The following is a 17,619-nucleotide window of genomic DNA, read 5'->3' as shown; positions in this document are numbered from 1 at the left end:
TCTTTTTATACTATAGAGAGCCTCAAATAATTGGGCATCATAGTTAATATTACGAGGGAGCGCAACAGAATATTTTTAATCGAATTTCATCCCGCATTTAAGTGTAAAATTTGATTTAGTTTGGTGAATAATATATATATATATATATATATATATATATATATATATATATATATATATATATATATATATATGTATATATATATATATCACAAACAGACAGGAAGGACTGATAGATACCCATGGCTGGGATACGGTGTTTACTGGTATTTATACACAGTTGAAAGGAGCTGAGCGGGGCAACACGGGCTCCTCTCTCTATCACTGGCCAGACAGGGATTACTTACAGAGACCCACGTTCATTTAACACGCGACGCTGACCCTAAACTGTGTGTGTGTGTGTGTGTGTGTGATCATCTCCATGCAACTTCCGCTTTGTAGTTACTTGAGTTAATAGCGTAAAAATAAAAAAAAAATAGGATGCAAATAACCTCTTGGATGAGACCCGGTACTGTATGTAGGCTAACAACCAAGTACCTGTGTACAGCAACCAAGTACCTGTGTACAACAACCAAGTACCTGTGTACCTCTACGTGAAGAGGGACAGTCAGTGTATCGAGATTTAAACATACATTTGCCCCTAAATTGAACATGATATCATCTTGTATTATTTTTTTTGTCTTAACGTTCATGTTTGAGCTCTAGGAGTTGCTTAAGATCTCTCCTCAGTTATTCTTCTGTTACACTGTCTTCTGTCAGGAAACAGTTACCGTGTTTCTGGTTGCATCGATTCAATCTCTTGTTACCGAACGTGTGGTAAAACAGAGCAAGCAGTGATCCATGGTTGTGTCCGCATGTTTTGTCTGAAATGATCGAGAATATCTGCCTTTCGTGCATGTATGGGATTTATCGTCACGAGCTGAGACTTTGAACTAGATCCCAGTTATCGTACTTCCCGATAACTGATGATTGGATATGTGCGTGTGCGGTGAGTGGCTGGGGTTATGATACGTTGTGTCTGGTGTGCTGCGTTGGATGATGACTGTTGTTCGTGTTGCTTGGTGTTAACTAGCGTGTTCTGTGCGTGTGGGAATATGATAATTTTTCGTGTTAAATCTGCAGTACCTGATGTTATGTTGTCATAGTCTTGTGTTAAATTATTGTAATAAAATATCAGCTTCAAATATTTTTGCACTCCATGGTATGCACCGTTTAGATAGGTCACGAAGTGTCCACGTAATTTTTTGTCTTTTATTAGGAAAAGTAGATAATCGCTTTGTGTAGCTGAGATAATGTATATTACACATGTATATTACACATGGATAACCAGTGTATGGCTATACAAGCACTGCCTCAGTTGGCCTCAGATGGCCCTGGAAGTTCTGTTCCAATTTGTATACAAACATCAGCATAATACTTAGAATACTTGTCTAGAATTTTTCTAGCTTGTTTTATCATAAAAATGAAGAAGGAGCAAAAACTGAATCATTTAAATCATAGAACCACCACACACTGACCTTGATAACTGGTGGCAACGGTGGGATATGTTTCTATCGTAACTGTGATTTCTGTCACGTCGCAACACTACTTATTGCCTCAGTGTATGTATTGGTCTGTGGTTGTACGACAGCAGACAATCTTAAAATATATATATCTTTACTTTTAGTAGAAATTTTTGAATATTTTAAAGTAGTTTGAAAAAAAATATGAAAATATTTCAAAATAAAGATGTTTTATTTCACTATTTATTATTATTATTATTATTATTATTATTATTATTATTATTATTATTATTATTATTATTATTATTATTATTGTTATTATTATTATTGTATTCGTGGGAAGCTCGTAAGTGTAATACAGCGACTGGGGAATAGGAGTCAATCACATTTGATCTAAGGAAATGGAGTACATCTCCAATTCACAGTATCAAGAGCGCTTCACCGGCGTCAAAGTACCTCCCTTGTTGTTACCTACCGTTGTATTCCACTCTTTATGATGCAAAATAGCGAGCCACAACACACACATACTTCTCATACTACAGATGAAGTGCTGGGTGCCATTTCTGGCCACATCATCTCTGGCTGAAACTGATGATGTCAAGAGCATATCTGAACCGCAAGTGGCTAGCTAGACCTTAGCATCAGATTTTTAAAACTCTGGTCTGTGGAAGATTTTTGAGATTGTTGACACTTAGTGATCGATATTATGCTGTCAGTTGCATTGTTATATAGCTGGAAGTTAGATAATTTCTGGCATTGTGGTATGGATGGTGTACGAGCAGTGCTAAATACGAGAAGAATGCTGCAAATAACTACAGATTTAGTCTGTGAGGAGATTCCTATAATCAAAATGAGAGTGAAGAGAACTCTGTAAATTCAAAACATTATGTAGAAGGAGGCCTATAAATCTACGACTCATTAACCATCGTGAAAGGAGGACGTAAATCCTAGAGAGAACGTGGGGAAGGACCGTAAATCCTGGTCTAAAGATGGAAGGTTAGTAAATCTAGAATTGAGTGACAAGTTAGGCAGCAAGAGAGGGGAGAGTCCCTGGCTCTACTCCAGCTCTTATGGCCCCTTGTCCATCACGATAATGGAGGCAGGAGGAGCTGCTGCCCTTTCTAACAAATACCATTCCCATATGTTATAGACATTATTTCAGACTGAATTTGTAAGAGTTAATGATTCTTGTGGCAGCAGACGGTAGTTCAAATAGTTTTAAAATATTTAAAGTATTTTAGATTATTTTTTTTTCGACTCACCGGCTGTCTCCCACCAAGTTTGTGAATCCTCAGAAAAAGAAACTCATTAACAATCACACATTCAGTATCAGTCTTACCAGAAGTGAGAAGACATTACACTTCAAATGACTTTCTGAAATACAACCTCACCACCTTTCCTTCAGAGTGCAACACTGTGAGTAATATCTCTAGGGCTTAAGTCCAGCTAACCGGCTTCCCTGATTCCATAAATTTTACCTTGCTCACATTCCATATAATGAAATTGAGTTTATGGAGTATTTAAATAAATAACAGTATGTTTCCCTAAACAACGTTATTTTTTATAGTGTTCTTTTCCCGCTGTCCTCAGAAACGTTCTCTCTCTTAACGTTTTATGATGAAGTTCCTCGTGATGTTCACTAGTCTGAAGAACGTAATTTGCATGGCAATTAGGACTGACGTCACAAAGTATAGTTTTTGTAACCTAAATTTTTTATAACGTTTTACCTTGATATCCTTCCCCACCTCGTCCTTCCCTACCTTAACGTTCAGTGCGAGTTAAAGAGCAGTTTACCATCCATCTTGGTGATGGAGACGAGTGGGCAACCGAAGTGAGCTCAGACCATAAATCACCTACAGAGGCTCCTGACGCCACCAACATTACCATCAACAATGTTCGCTTGGCACCGACCTCCAGCTGACTCTAAATCAAAATCAAAAGTCCAGCCATATTGCAGTTACACATTTGTGGAAACATAATCAACCTCTGTGTGGATACAAACGAGTGAAAACAAAATGCAATTGTGTACACAAAATGCAGCCGTTTTGTGTGTGCGAGACATGCGAAAATATAAGAATAACGTGCATTATTTGCAGCATTAAACCAGTAGGAGATAAAAATGCAAGAGGAGCAGACATGAGTGTGTTCAGGGTACAGCGAATCTGAAAGAAATGCGGGATCGAGGTCAAGAATATTCATCCAGGTTTTCTCTCCCACTATGTTAGAAGTGGAATGTTGTAATGTCAACCATGTATAGAAAAAAAAAGATACGCGTCATAGAAATAAAAAAACAAATTATTCAGATGTTTCTAGAAAATCATAAAGACCAGTTTCATATAACTCATAGACTGGGCGAGGGTCACACTCGCGGCAACACTGCTCTAAGTCTACCAAGTCAACTCTCTTATACCAGGAAGGCTACAATAAGATTCTTCCAAATGGGTATATTTATACACTAGAGGAGTCATCATGGGCCACCACTAGGACCACTGATACAGGTTTGGCTTTGCAGTTTTGGGGCGTCTTTGATACGAATTTAAATTCCATCCACTCCTTGAATCGCTTACAATCACTCATTATGATTTCCTTGAATCGTCAATAATAGCACCGAAGAGTCAAGAGCTAGGTCTCGTCGCTAGTCATGCCGAGGGAAGGAGGATTCTTCGGTATAACTTGCATCTATGTTCATTTTGGTGGCCAATAAGATGGGAAATTCTTATTGTGACTACAAAGGTTCCTATGAGCAAGAATGTTAACTTGATAATTTTAGGGCTGATTTGTTGAGGATTGTAACCCCATCCACTCTTTAAGCCACACACACACACACACACACACACACACACACACACACACACACACACACACACACACACACACACACACACATTGCAGTCTTTGGCCACCTAGGCTAGGTGGCCAAAGACTGCAAACCTCACTCAAGGAGAAAGATCTTGGGGTGAGTATAACACCGAGCATGTCTCCGGAAGCACACATCAATCAGATAACTGCTGCAGCATATGGGCGCCTGGCAAACCTGAGAACAGCATTCCGACACCTTAGTAAGGAATCATTCAAGACACTGTACACCGTGTATGTCAGGCCCATACTGGAGTATGCAGCACCTGTTTGGAACCCGCACTTGATAAAGCACGTCAAGAAACTAGAGAAAGTACAAAGGTTTGCAACAAGGTTAGTTTCAGAGCTAAGGGGAATGTCCTATGAAGAAAGATTAAGGGAAATCGGCCTGACCACACTGGAGGACAGGAGGGTCAGGGGAGACATGATAACGACATATAAAATACTGCGTGGAATAGACAAGGTGGACAAGGACAGGATGTTCCAGGGAGGGGACACAGAAACAAGAGGCCACAATTGGAAGTTGAAGACACAAATGAGTCAGAGAGATAGTAGGAAGTATTTCTTCAGTCATAGAGTTGTAAGGCAGTGGAATAGCCTAGAAAATGACGTAGTGGAGGCAGGAACCATACACAGTTTTAAGACGAGGTTTGATAAAGCTCATGGAGCGGGGAGAGAGAGGGTCTAGTAGCAACCGGTGAAGAGGCGGGGCCAGGAGCTAGGACTCGACCCCTGCAACCACAAATAGGTGAGTACATATATATATATATATATATATATATATATATATATATATATATATATATATATATATATATATATATATATATATATATATATATATATATATATATATATATATATCGATATATATATATATCGATATATATATATATATATATATATATATATATATATATATATATATATATATATATATATATATATATATATATATATATATATATATATATATATATATATATATATATATATATATATATCGATCAGATCAAGAGGATTTCAATCTAATCGTTATTGTGGTATAAAATATAAAGGAACAGAGAAGAATTTCCGTCTCGGCAACAAAGGCGGTGTAGGCGCCTGGTCCACACACACTTTTCACTTCTTAACACAATTTTCCTCTTCCCTTTTGACCACAAGCTAATTCACTCATCCTCCTCATATATACCTTCGATGCGGCCCCGTACCAGGCATAAGACACAGTCAACCAGTCAACCTGGAACCTCCTGGTGAGCATCATACATGCCGGCCAGTGCCCTGTAGCCAGGATATTGTAGTGCCAACTGGTGCACCGTAAGGAAGATAATGCATAGTCTACTAGGGCTTTGTACCAATCATAATTCAAGCGGGTCGGAGCCCCAATTCCAAGTGTAATGCATGACTAAACTGGCCTTCGTATGGACTATGGAGCATACAACATAGCCAGTGCGAGGCAGCGACCAACACAACACACTGAGAGGCTTCAGTCCAGCAGCGAGCATTAAAGATTCATGAGTGATTCCTGGGCAACCGTCAAAACACAAGTAGCAAGGCTTGGCTTGCTCTCTCGATTCCACATTGAAATTTATCTTTCGGATTTGGGTTTGTTTTTATTTTTTCCCTTTCATCATATAGATAATAAATAGAACAACTCCAAATGTATATTCACAAACAACCAATATCTTGTTGAGGAAATTATAACTGACGTTTTAGTCTTTCCTAGACTACTGTGAAGATAAAACTGACTTGATAATGGTCTTGAATTGACCGAAATGTCATCTAAAACTTCTTCTCTAGTGTGTGCGCTGTTTGTGAATTGTTCCAGATATGGTATTCGGACTTTTATTCCTAATATTTTCCCCATTATTCCATAAAGGGTGGGCAGTCATTACACCCTAAATTATATACTAAACTTCATGACATGTACTTTAAAACCTGTAAAGTGATAAGTATTATTAGAAAATGGAAGATAGTCCACTGTAGAAGATAACCCTTATCGTTAACCAATATCATTTGTCCAGAGGCCAGGATTAATGCCTCATTAACCTACCTGAATAAAGTTTAAAACATAAGACATTAAAGAGAAGAGTTCGACTGCATGTTTGTGGAGCGTCGGAAGGCCTTCCACACAGTGTCTCGGTATACGTGAAGGGAGTTCCGGGGGGTCAACGCCCCCGCCGCCCGGTTCATTACCAGGCCTCGGTAGCAACCAGTTTCATGTTTAAGATAAAGTGGTATTATGAGATAGGTAAACACAATGTATTGAAAATATAAAGCACAAAGTTCACTTACAGGTTTGTTTAAAACAAATACAAACTTTCGACAGTAAAACAAAATATCCCATTCTAATTTAAATTCAAAAAACCATCTACAAACAATTAAATATCAACGGATATATTCCTACCTTGATAACTAAGCTGAACTTCAGAACTTATCTTGCGGGCGAATTGGGTAAGTTCCAGCCACAAGGTTTTCAAAAATTAATCTCCGTAGAATTGATGCACATTTCATCCTCTAACCTCCTAGTTCACACTGACTCATACGACCCCTGACGTCAGCTTGGGTAGAGTGAGTATATTACGTCACAGGAGCTTTCACTTAGGCATCATAGTAAATTCGGCCATGTTTATAGTCCACGAAATGCCTTAGTTATTTACATCTATTTTTTTAAGGAATTTAATATAAGAACAATTTAATGTGTAAATATATTAATAAGCAGTTGACGTATAATTGATTCTTTCAACAGACACACATTGTCAGCAAGCACTCACACTAGCATGTACATACACTGTCAGCACCCACAAGCACGTAAATACACTCTCAGCACACACTAGTACGTACATGCACTGTCAGTACACAGACCAGCACGTACATACACTAAAGCTATCATAGAGGTTGAATCCACAGTGGAAAGATTGATATCGTCATTATCCTACTGATATATATTAACACAGTCTGACAGATTTCTTTATTTGATGTAAAAAACCCATCCTGTGTAGAAGAGTATGGAAGTTAAATATAGCTAGTCTTCACTGCCACTGTTTAAATACTAAATAGAAATAGACAGCAGCATACTGATGGTGCATCCAATTCTTTTTAATAAAAAATGCAGTCGAGGTTGCAGATTTTTTTATCACATTATTCGCTTCATATTAAGGAAAGGTAACCAATGAAGGAAAAATATTCATTAGCACTCATTCATTGACTTGCCAGTTGAGGTGACCCTGGGAACAGTGATGTCACCACTCCTCAGAGTGCAGGCACTCTACTTCCCACTTCCACAACTTTATATGCGACTAACAGGCTTCTTCTGAATTCCTTCATAAACATATCTGCTAATATTACTTAAGAAACATCAAATCTAAAATAAAATAAACACCCGTTACGAAAGCAGATTCAATTTTTCCGACAAATAAGAGTAATGCAAAGAGAAAGAAAAGCCTCCATTAGGGCGAGGTTTCCACTTAAGAGAAGCAAAACGTTGTCTTCATAAAGACTTGCACTGCACTGAGAGTCTTACTATTACTCATGGAATCCTGGTAATGGCTTTGGCATCATAGTTGGGGCAATCGATGAGGCATTTACAGGTAACACTCTGGAGTGCGTAGTCACTGTTAGCGAGAAATACAACATGCACGCCCACACTTACAGTGTGTCGTACTGCAGTGATTAGTGTTACCGCATCTGTATGTTAGCTTGGTGAAGGAGGGGAGAGTCGGTGAGGGTTGTAATAAAGTTGGTAGAATTACCGACAATATGTAAAGTAAAAGGGTACAAGTGCAACTAATGTGACATTTTATTGTGTCAACGTTTCGCTCTCCAGGAGCTTTATCAGGCTTGATAAAGCTCCTGGAGAGCGAAACGTTGCCACAATAAAATGGCACATTAGTTGCACTTGTGTCCTTTTACTCGGTGAGGGTTGTTGAGGGTAACGGCTCATCTTGCCGTATTCGGCAAGAAGAGCGTTGCTATTGAAGCCAAAATCGCAAGTTTTACCTATTAATAATAATAATAATAATAATAATAATAATAATAATAATAATAATAATAATAAAACAACAACAACAACAACAACAACAACAACAACAACAACAGCAACAACAACAAGAACAAGAACAAGAACAACAAGAACAACAAGAACAACAACAACAACAACAACAACAAGAACAACAAGAACAGCAACAAGAACAACAAGAACAACGAGAACAAGAACAACAACAACAACAACAACAACAACAGCAATAATAATAATAATAATAATAATAATAACGACAACAATAACAACAACAACCACAACAACAACAACAACAACAACAACAACAATAATAATAATAACAATAATAATACTAGAAAACTGGAGATATTATGGCAGAGCTCTCGATCTTGGTATCTCGGTGAGGGCTCATCATCTGGCCGAGAAAGAAAGAGAAACAACTTAGTGCTACTCATCGTGATTGTATCCCAGAAAAGGATTTTGTCCCTCGGTTACAATCAAGTTGAGTGCAGCTAAAAAAAAAAAAATTCTTTAGGCCGAGTTTTAAAAATCTTTACAATGGTAATTCGAATACTAACAAATATTAATATACTAATATAAGCCAAACAATAATGATTGTGGACTCAAGGTTCAAACAAATCCGAACTGTTATTTACACAAAATTACTACAATCATTAACTGGCACAGTCTCAGCCATAAATGTACAGTCTTTTATTCAGTACTAAAATATTTTTTTTTTGTGAAGTAGAGATAAGAATAGTATATACTAAAAGATGTAACAGAGGACAATAGTGGAGACGAGAACAGGTACCCAAAGCAGTAACAGAAGACAATACAAGAGATGAGGACAACGCAGTAACAGTAAGAGAAAGCAATAACAGAAGACAGTGGAGGAGAAGAGGACAAATTCCCAAAGGAGTAACAGAAGCCAATGGTGGAGATGAGAACAATGCAGTAACAGAAGACAAAAGAGTAATAGAAGACTGTTAGAGATGAGAACAAATACCCAGAGCTATAAAAGAAGACAATAGAGGAGATGAAAACAATACCCAAAGCAGTAACAGAGGAGAAAAGGTGGAGACAAGAGCTCATACAAATGCATCCTGGAACTACGACTGCCTCTCTGTGTGATGGTAGAGTCTTCAGCGAGGCAGCGGCCTCTTGTTCCTGCCAGACCTCTTACCTGCTGCCTCTTATGCTGCCTCTCATGCTGCCTTGCCTTCTGCCTCTCATGCTGCCTCGCCTGCTGCCACTCCACATGAGCCGCCAGAGGCAACCACAGACACACACACAGACATACACACACACACGCACACACACACAAACACACACACACACACACACACACACACACACACACACACACACACACACACACTCACACACACACACACACACACACACACACACACACACACACACACACACACACACACACATATATACACGTCACAAACATACACAAAAACCCACATATAAACATACACAAAAACCCACATATAAACATACATACACACAAGCATATACACAAATACACACATGCAAACATACATAACTGCTTATCATACATACACGAGTTTAATGAATATCACAAAACAATTAGATCAGGCATTGAGAAAGACTGAACAATTATCTCTCACCTTCAATTTTTTTATTTATTTTTTTTGTAGATAATTTTGGGAAATATCGCGTTGTTTGACAGCATCTGCTAGTAATGAAAAATTCAAAATCTCTAATAAGCCGCTTACTTATTCTGAAAGTCAGGGTTTAGCTGCTCAGCCTGTGTTTGTTCTAGCAGTTTTCCTTCTTAGTGTGTGTGTGTGTGTGTGTGTGTGTGTGTGTGTGTGTGTGTGTGTGTGTGTGCATTCACTTATGTGTGTAACCTGGTCCAACAATACCTACCGTAATCACTTAACCCATAGAAGAATAATGCTTGACGATATCCTCGGTGCTCCACTGAAGTCTTAACTCTAACTGACAGTTATAGCATAGGCAACACGTGCAAAAAAAATCGATATTGCCTGTCCTAATCACCACAAATGCAAACCCATTCTACGTGAGGAAATGCAAAAAAAAAAAAGAACACGTTGCCGGACCAGTGTGTTGGACAAACACACGTCTTGTACTAACCTTCAAACTGTTCTGTCCTTACGGGCCTTGCACTTCCGTCCCCGACTATACAATTATCTTACCTCGTAAAATTCCATACAGATGGAGGCATCCGTACAATGCTGCTATAGTAATGTTGTTAGTATATAAAAAAAAAGAAGCCTTCCCTGATTTCCCCCCTCAGAGTGCCAGAGGATCCAAGTTTATCATGAGGATCAAGTGGGAGACTCAACTCTTCATTATCATGTGTCAACACGCGATTCTTTCCTCCCTCGTTGCACTCAACACCACTCATCAAATATGATCACTGTTTTCAGCGTTTCTCGACTTCCATCGGATGTTTAAGCTGGTATTTCTGTGACTATTATAATAATAATAATAATAATAATAACAACGTTGCTATCATAACGCCAGATGCATCAATATATACTTTTAATATAAGAGAGGTTGTGAATATCGAAAATGAATATCCTCTTTGTGATTACATTGACAACTTTTTCTTTAACAGTAAAACAAGAAGGTTTTCAGCTCACTACTTCAGAATTATTATGTTCAGGTAATATATCAGTGTTCTTGTGCACATTGTATGTATACACCCTATGCCTGGAGATTTACATTGTCTGTATACATCATCTGTTTGTATGTACACGGCTCCTATCTGTACGCATCACCTGTATGTCCGTGTACAGCGTCTCTTTATAAGTACTTATCGAATATGTACAATGTACATGCTCAGAGTTTGTCTGTACATAACTCTTCTCTTTTTCTGCATGTCTGTACATTGCATCACTCTTTGTGTACATGTCTGTCTCTACGAGAGACATCAAACGAAATTAAATGGAGACTACAGACCTAATGTCAGTATGAGTAAGAGCCTAGGAGGACATTAAACAAACCCTTAGCAATTCAGGTCAGCATAAACTGGGTGAAATACTGTATTTACGGGCCAGAAACGACGACAAGGACACGTGTTGCAGAACAAGCTTTTTATCATGTCGACGTTTTCCTCTGTACAGAGCTTTATCAAGGTAGGAATTGGTAAAAGCACGTTCTGTATTCAGAAAAATTGCTGGCCATATTTTCTTTCTAATGTCATGAGCTATAGATTACTAATCTGGTTTTGTAAACCATTCATATAATAATGTACATAAATATCTATGCGAGTATATAGGTACGCATTTTAAGAGTACATACATAAACACCGAAAGAAGTGTATCTCTCATTATATCCACCAGGGATGTACGTATCATCCAGCATATTTTCACTAGATAGAGTGATGAGAATTGTGTTCAGTTCTCACGGGGCTAGGCATACGAACGCCTATGTACATATATATATATATATATATATATATATATATATATATATATATATATATATATATATATATATATATATATATATATATAGTATATTACACTCTAACCAATTTCGGCATACTCGGTGAGCTCAACAATTCATAATTATTGTAAAAAATGTCTTCGGCTATACTCCGTCGGCTAATTTCTGAGAGTGAGAGTCTCACTTTAGAGCGAGGCGAGTGGGCTTAGACCATTACAACGTCTTATGTTGATGGCATAAGAAACTCCAGCGGCATAATTTGTGGGTGAAGTGGCACGTGGCTAAAAGTTTGAAGAACAAAGATACAAGTTGCAGAGAGCGTTTCGCTCTTTTTTTTTTTTAATTTTTATGAGGTTTTAATGAAATCATGAGTTAAGCTCTACACAGAGCGAAACAATTTCCCCGTAAAGGCTTTTTCTCCGCAACTTTTGTCTGTGTCTTCATGCATAATTATCCACCGAAATGTTTTCAGTTAAAGGCTGTAACTTAAAATAAAGTTCAACTTCCAATTGTAGCTGAACGTGGATTGGTCAGCCCGACAATTTATTATCCAGTCTTTCAACTCTTCACCAGCAAAAACGCCAAAGAGTTCCATGGGTAAACTCATTTTCCTTCTATTACTAGAGTCTTCTATTGGAGAACGACTCTTTCCCGTCTTCATAACATTTTCACTTTATGTTACTCAACGATTTCCACGGTCACGTAATGAAGAAAATTGTCAGAAAATCTATAGAACTTTCGTTTTTCAGATTTCTCCCCTCCCCAAAATTAGGAAGGGTAAAAGAACGTAAATCTTTCCTTTATATATATATTTTTTTGCGGAAACGTTAGGTTAGCAACAGCGGGGCCAAACAGTGGCGTCCTCGCTAAAAGGTTTCCTCTGCAGCTGACGGTAATAGATCGACCTGAGGAGGCGCCTCAGAGAACTTATCTCAAGGCGATATTTTTACCTCAGACAAAAAGCGCTTCCCTCTTCACACAGTGAACCGAATATCTCCCCACTTCATTGTTTCTTTGTATTTTGGTGTGTTGAATATGTTTAACAATATGCGGGATTTATTTTCCACTGGTGGAGCAAACCAAATGTAAACATAATAGGCATTTCACATCACAGATGTTGAATCGTTATTTTTTTTTAGAATCTTAGGACACGTGAAGAGGTTTTTCCTGCTTTTTTAAGTGATGTGATAAGCCTAAATATTTATTTTTCAGAGGAAGATCAATAAGCCTACATAAGCCATCGATCAAATGACCAAAAGCTTGACAGAGCGGATCATTATGTGGCTAAGACCTGCAATGAGAGATTATTTTTCATTTCACATGATAAACAAATGGTCACCACCATTTTAACTTAAACATCTTTAAGAGAGAACGTATAGTTAAGCAGCATCACAAGGCAAGGGACCGAGTATCAATATCCTGCTTCAGGTTGATGTTGACTATCTTAACGACAGCGAGATAGCCAAACTGACAACTTATTGTTCCTTCAATATCTGACAACACGCTGGTCCTGCTTTCAGCATTTGACAGCACGCTGGTCCTGCTTTCAGCATTTAACAAAACTGTTGATTTTGCTTTCAACATCTGACTGCACCTTCAGTCATGTCTTCAGCATCTGACAACACCACTTCTACTGCCTGCAATTTTTAACAGCTCTTTTTTTTTACCTTTCTTTTGTCTCACAACATCTTTAGTCCTCCTTTGAGCCTTTGACCGCAGCTTTACTATTACCTCCAACAGCTGACAACACCTTTGGCCCTGTCGTCAGCGTTTGCCATCTCCTTAGCATTATTCCCAGCATCTTCCAGTTTAAAGATTTTAAATTAACTCATCATTACAGGAACGTAAATGCATCATTGTATCTGATACCAAAATAATGTTACCATTTAACAAGACGCAAAATAATAAAGGAATTATCAGTACTCCAGTCTTCATGAGAAAAATTGACGGGCTCTAAAGCCAATAGCTGATCACACGGATTGTGGGGCTACGTTGGGCTACGTGCTGCTTACACTAATAACTAGATTCATCCAGGAATGGGTCTCGCGGAGATGATGACCCCTGGAATCATAAGGAGGACCATATGGAACAAAATGTTCAGAGAATATTGTCTTCTAACGCTTCCAAAACTTTACTTAAATATATGATAAAAATAAATCTATATAAAATAACATATCCAGTGTATATTTATAAAACAATTGTATATACAAATATTGTATATCTTCCAATTTAACTATTGAAAATATCATGGGTATATACACCAGGATGAGTATAACTCCCAGTGTATGCTCTATACTCGTATGCTGACAGTTTATATATTTTTTTTTAAGAATTAAAGGATCTTTGCCTAGTGGTGTACAGAGAAACTGCAACCTCAGTGACCCCTTATGCAGTCGATAGATATTAAATCTATCCAACCAACCAACAAAAAAACATATATAGACAAAAATAGAAGCATCATTTTCAATTTCACCCTCATTTCTCATTATATCAATGATGCCTATTTTGACCACTCAAGAATTCCAAAATCGAGTACATTTCATCCAGCTGATGTATTAACAATAAGGGAAATTGCTTGATTCCCGTGTTATCACTGAAACGATCCAATTTCATATCAAAGGCCAAGAAAGACACAATTTCCTCCAATTTTTCACTTGACTTGTTAATACTTTTGATGGATGAGAGCATTTTTCCCAGAAATATTTAGTGAACTGTTCGAAAAATATAATTAAATTTTAAATTATATCTTTCGAACAGTTCACTAAATATCTCTGGGAAACACGCTCTCATCCATCAAAAGCATTGGAGGAAATTGTGTCTTTCATGGCCTTTGATATGAAACAGGATTGTTTCAGTGATAACACGGGAATCAAACACACTCACGCGCGCTTGTTGGAAGTCGAAGCCTCTCGCACACAAAACCTCCTCCAACCTTTCCTAAGACGACTCTTATCCTTCCTTCCTTCCACTACAAATTTATACCCCTCCAAGGCATTCTAATTTGTTTCATTCTCTCTAAATGTCCGAACCACCTCAACAACCCCTCATCAGCTCTCTGGATAATACTTTTAGAAACCCCACACCTCCTTCTAATCTTCAGGCTATGGATTCTCCACAAAATATTCACACCACACATATTGCCCTCAGATTCTACATCTACATTGCCTAAAGCCTTCTTCTTGTTGCAACATTCACCACCCATGCTTTACACCCATATAAAAGTGTTGGTACCACTATACTCTCCTACATTCCCCCCTTTCCTTCCAAGGATAACGTACTTTATCCCAACAGATTCCTCAGTGTACCACTCACCCTTCTCTCCTCGTCAATTCGTGTTTCATAGACTCATCTGCTGACAAGTCCACTCCCAAATATCTGAACACATTCACTTCCTCCATATTTCCTCCCTCCAGTTTGATATCCAGGCTTTCATTACCTATATTTTTTGTTATCCTTATCAACTTGCTGTTTCCTATGTTCACTTTTAATTTCCTCCTTTTACATACCCTCCCAAATCTGTCCATCAGATATTAAATAATATATATATATATATATATATATATATATATATATATATATATATATATATATATATATATATATATATATATATATATATATATATTATACATATATATATATATATATATATATATATATATATATATATATACATATATATTATATATATTTATATTTACGTATATATATATATATATATATATATATATATATATATATATATATATATATATATATATACATACATATATATATATATATATATATATATATATATATATATATATATATATATATATATATATATATATATATATTGCCGAATAAGTAAAACTTGGGATTTTGGCATAAATAGAACACTCTTCTTGACGAATAAGGCAAGCGAAAATTTGTGTATACAATGATTTCGCAAAAAACATTCTGGGCTTAATTTAAATAAGTTCTTGCTAATTGACCAGTTTTACTTATTCGGCACGACACATATATATACATATGCAGAACAACCACTGTGCAAAAATAGTGAAACTCCAAGCGCTTTCGTGACTTCTCACATTATTAAGGAACTATAAAAACAAAACATCAATAGGAAGGCATATAAAGGGGCAAGACTACACCTCACAATCATATCTTACCTGTTTGTATGCCTTTTTTTCACAGTGGTTGTTCTGTATATTGTGATATCACCTGTTTACTGTGATTTTATACTTCCTACACTTTGTCAACCACATTGAAAACTTGCAAGGAAATAAAAAAAAATAGAAAATTTGAATATATATATATATATATATATATATATATATATATATATATATATATATATATATAATCAGTGACAAACATGTAACAACATGTATTAGACATGTATCTTTCACATCTCATGTACTGTATATATCATCTTTATATCAACAATGTATCTCTTAAATCTACCATATTATGTAATAAAATGTCCCTATTGCTATATATATATATATATATATATATATATATATATATATATATATATATATATATATATATATATATATATATATATATATATATATATATATATATATATATATATACATATATATATATATATATATATATATATATATATATATATATATATATGTCGTGCCGAATATGTGAAACTGGTCAATTAGCAAGAACTCATTTAAAATTAAGTCCTTTCTAAAATTTTCTCTTATACTTTTAAAGATATATTTTTTTTATTAATGTTGAAGCAAAAAATTATAATTTTGCACCAAAAGGAACTTAGAAAACTTACCTAACCTTATTCTAACAAGAATAATTTATTTTAGCCTAACCCAACTAAATATATTTTAGATTTGTTTACAATAATTTCATACTAAACAAACACAGTGAAATATATTTTTTTCGTTAGGTTCAGAATGATTTTGGCGAAATTATTGCATACACAAATTTTCACTTGTCCTATATGGCAAGATGAGCGTTGCTATTAAGCCAAGATCGCAAGTTCTGCCTATCCGGCACGACATATATATATATATATATATATATATATATATATATATATATATATATATATATATATATATATATATATATATATATATATATATATATATATATATATATATATATATATATATATATATATATATATATATATATATATATATATATATATATATATATATATATATATATATATATATATATATATATATATATATATATATATATATATATATATATATATATATATATATATATATATATATATATATATTCGTTTATTTACGTTTGTCAGTATTTGTCATTATATGGTCATGGTTTACTTGTTTTCAGGTCCATACTGTCCACGGACGTTCGACGGCTGGTCATGTTGGAACGACACCCCAGCTGGCACCAGAGCTTACGTTCAGTGTCCCGACTTTGTCATAGGGTTCGACCCCCAGCGTAAGTTCTGTCTTTTCTCATTTCCAAAGGATGTCGGCAATTTTTCCAATTTTCTCCCTGTTAGAATTCAACTAAGATATACAGTAATTGAAACTTAATACTTGTTTCCTCTCTTTCTTTGTAACAGTGGTCCTTTCTCTGTACCAGTGGTTCTTTCTCTATACCAGTGGTTCTTTCTCTGCATCAGTGGTTCTTTCTCTGTATCAGTGGTTCTTTCTCTATACCAGTGGTTCTTTCTCTATACCAGTGGTTCTTTCTCTGTATCAGTGGTTCTTTCTCTGTATCAGTGGTTCTTTCTCTATACCAGTGGTTCTTTCTCTGTCCAGTGGTTCTTTCTCTGTATCAGTGGTTCTTTATCTGTATCAG

General features: G+C 36.0%; 1 protein-coding gene across 1 annotated transcript in view; it reads left to right on the top strand.

The window, feature by feature from the left end:
- LOC138853069 (uncharacterized) overlaps positions 1-17,366 on the top strand; it is a 188,941-nt gene extending 171,575 nt beyond the window's left edge. The window contains exon 3 of the mRNA XM_070087564.1: positions 17,143-17,366. Within this exon, the coding sequence (XP_069943665.1) occupies positions 17,143-17,351 (209 nt within the window). The 3' untranslated portion in view covers positions 17,352-17,366. The remainder of the gene's footprint in view (positions 1-17,142) is intronic.
- The last annotated feature ends 253 nt before the right edge of the window (positions 17,367-17,619 follow it).

This window comes from Cherax quadricarinatus, chromosome 22 (assembly GCF_038502225.1).
Source record: "Cherax quadricarinatus isolate ZL_2023a chromosome 22, ASM3850222v1, whole genome shotgun sequence".
NCBI classification, from domain to species: domain Eukaryota; kingdom Metazoa; phylum Arthropoda; class Malacostraca; order Decapoda; family Parastacidae; genus Cherax; species Cherax quadricarinatus.
Note: the sequence above shows the minus strand (reverse complement) of the source record. Positions and strands in the feature narration are given on the sequence as shown.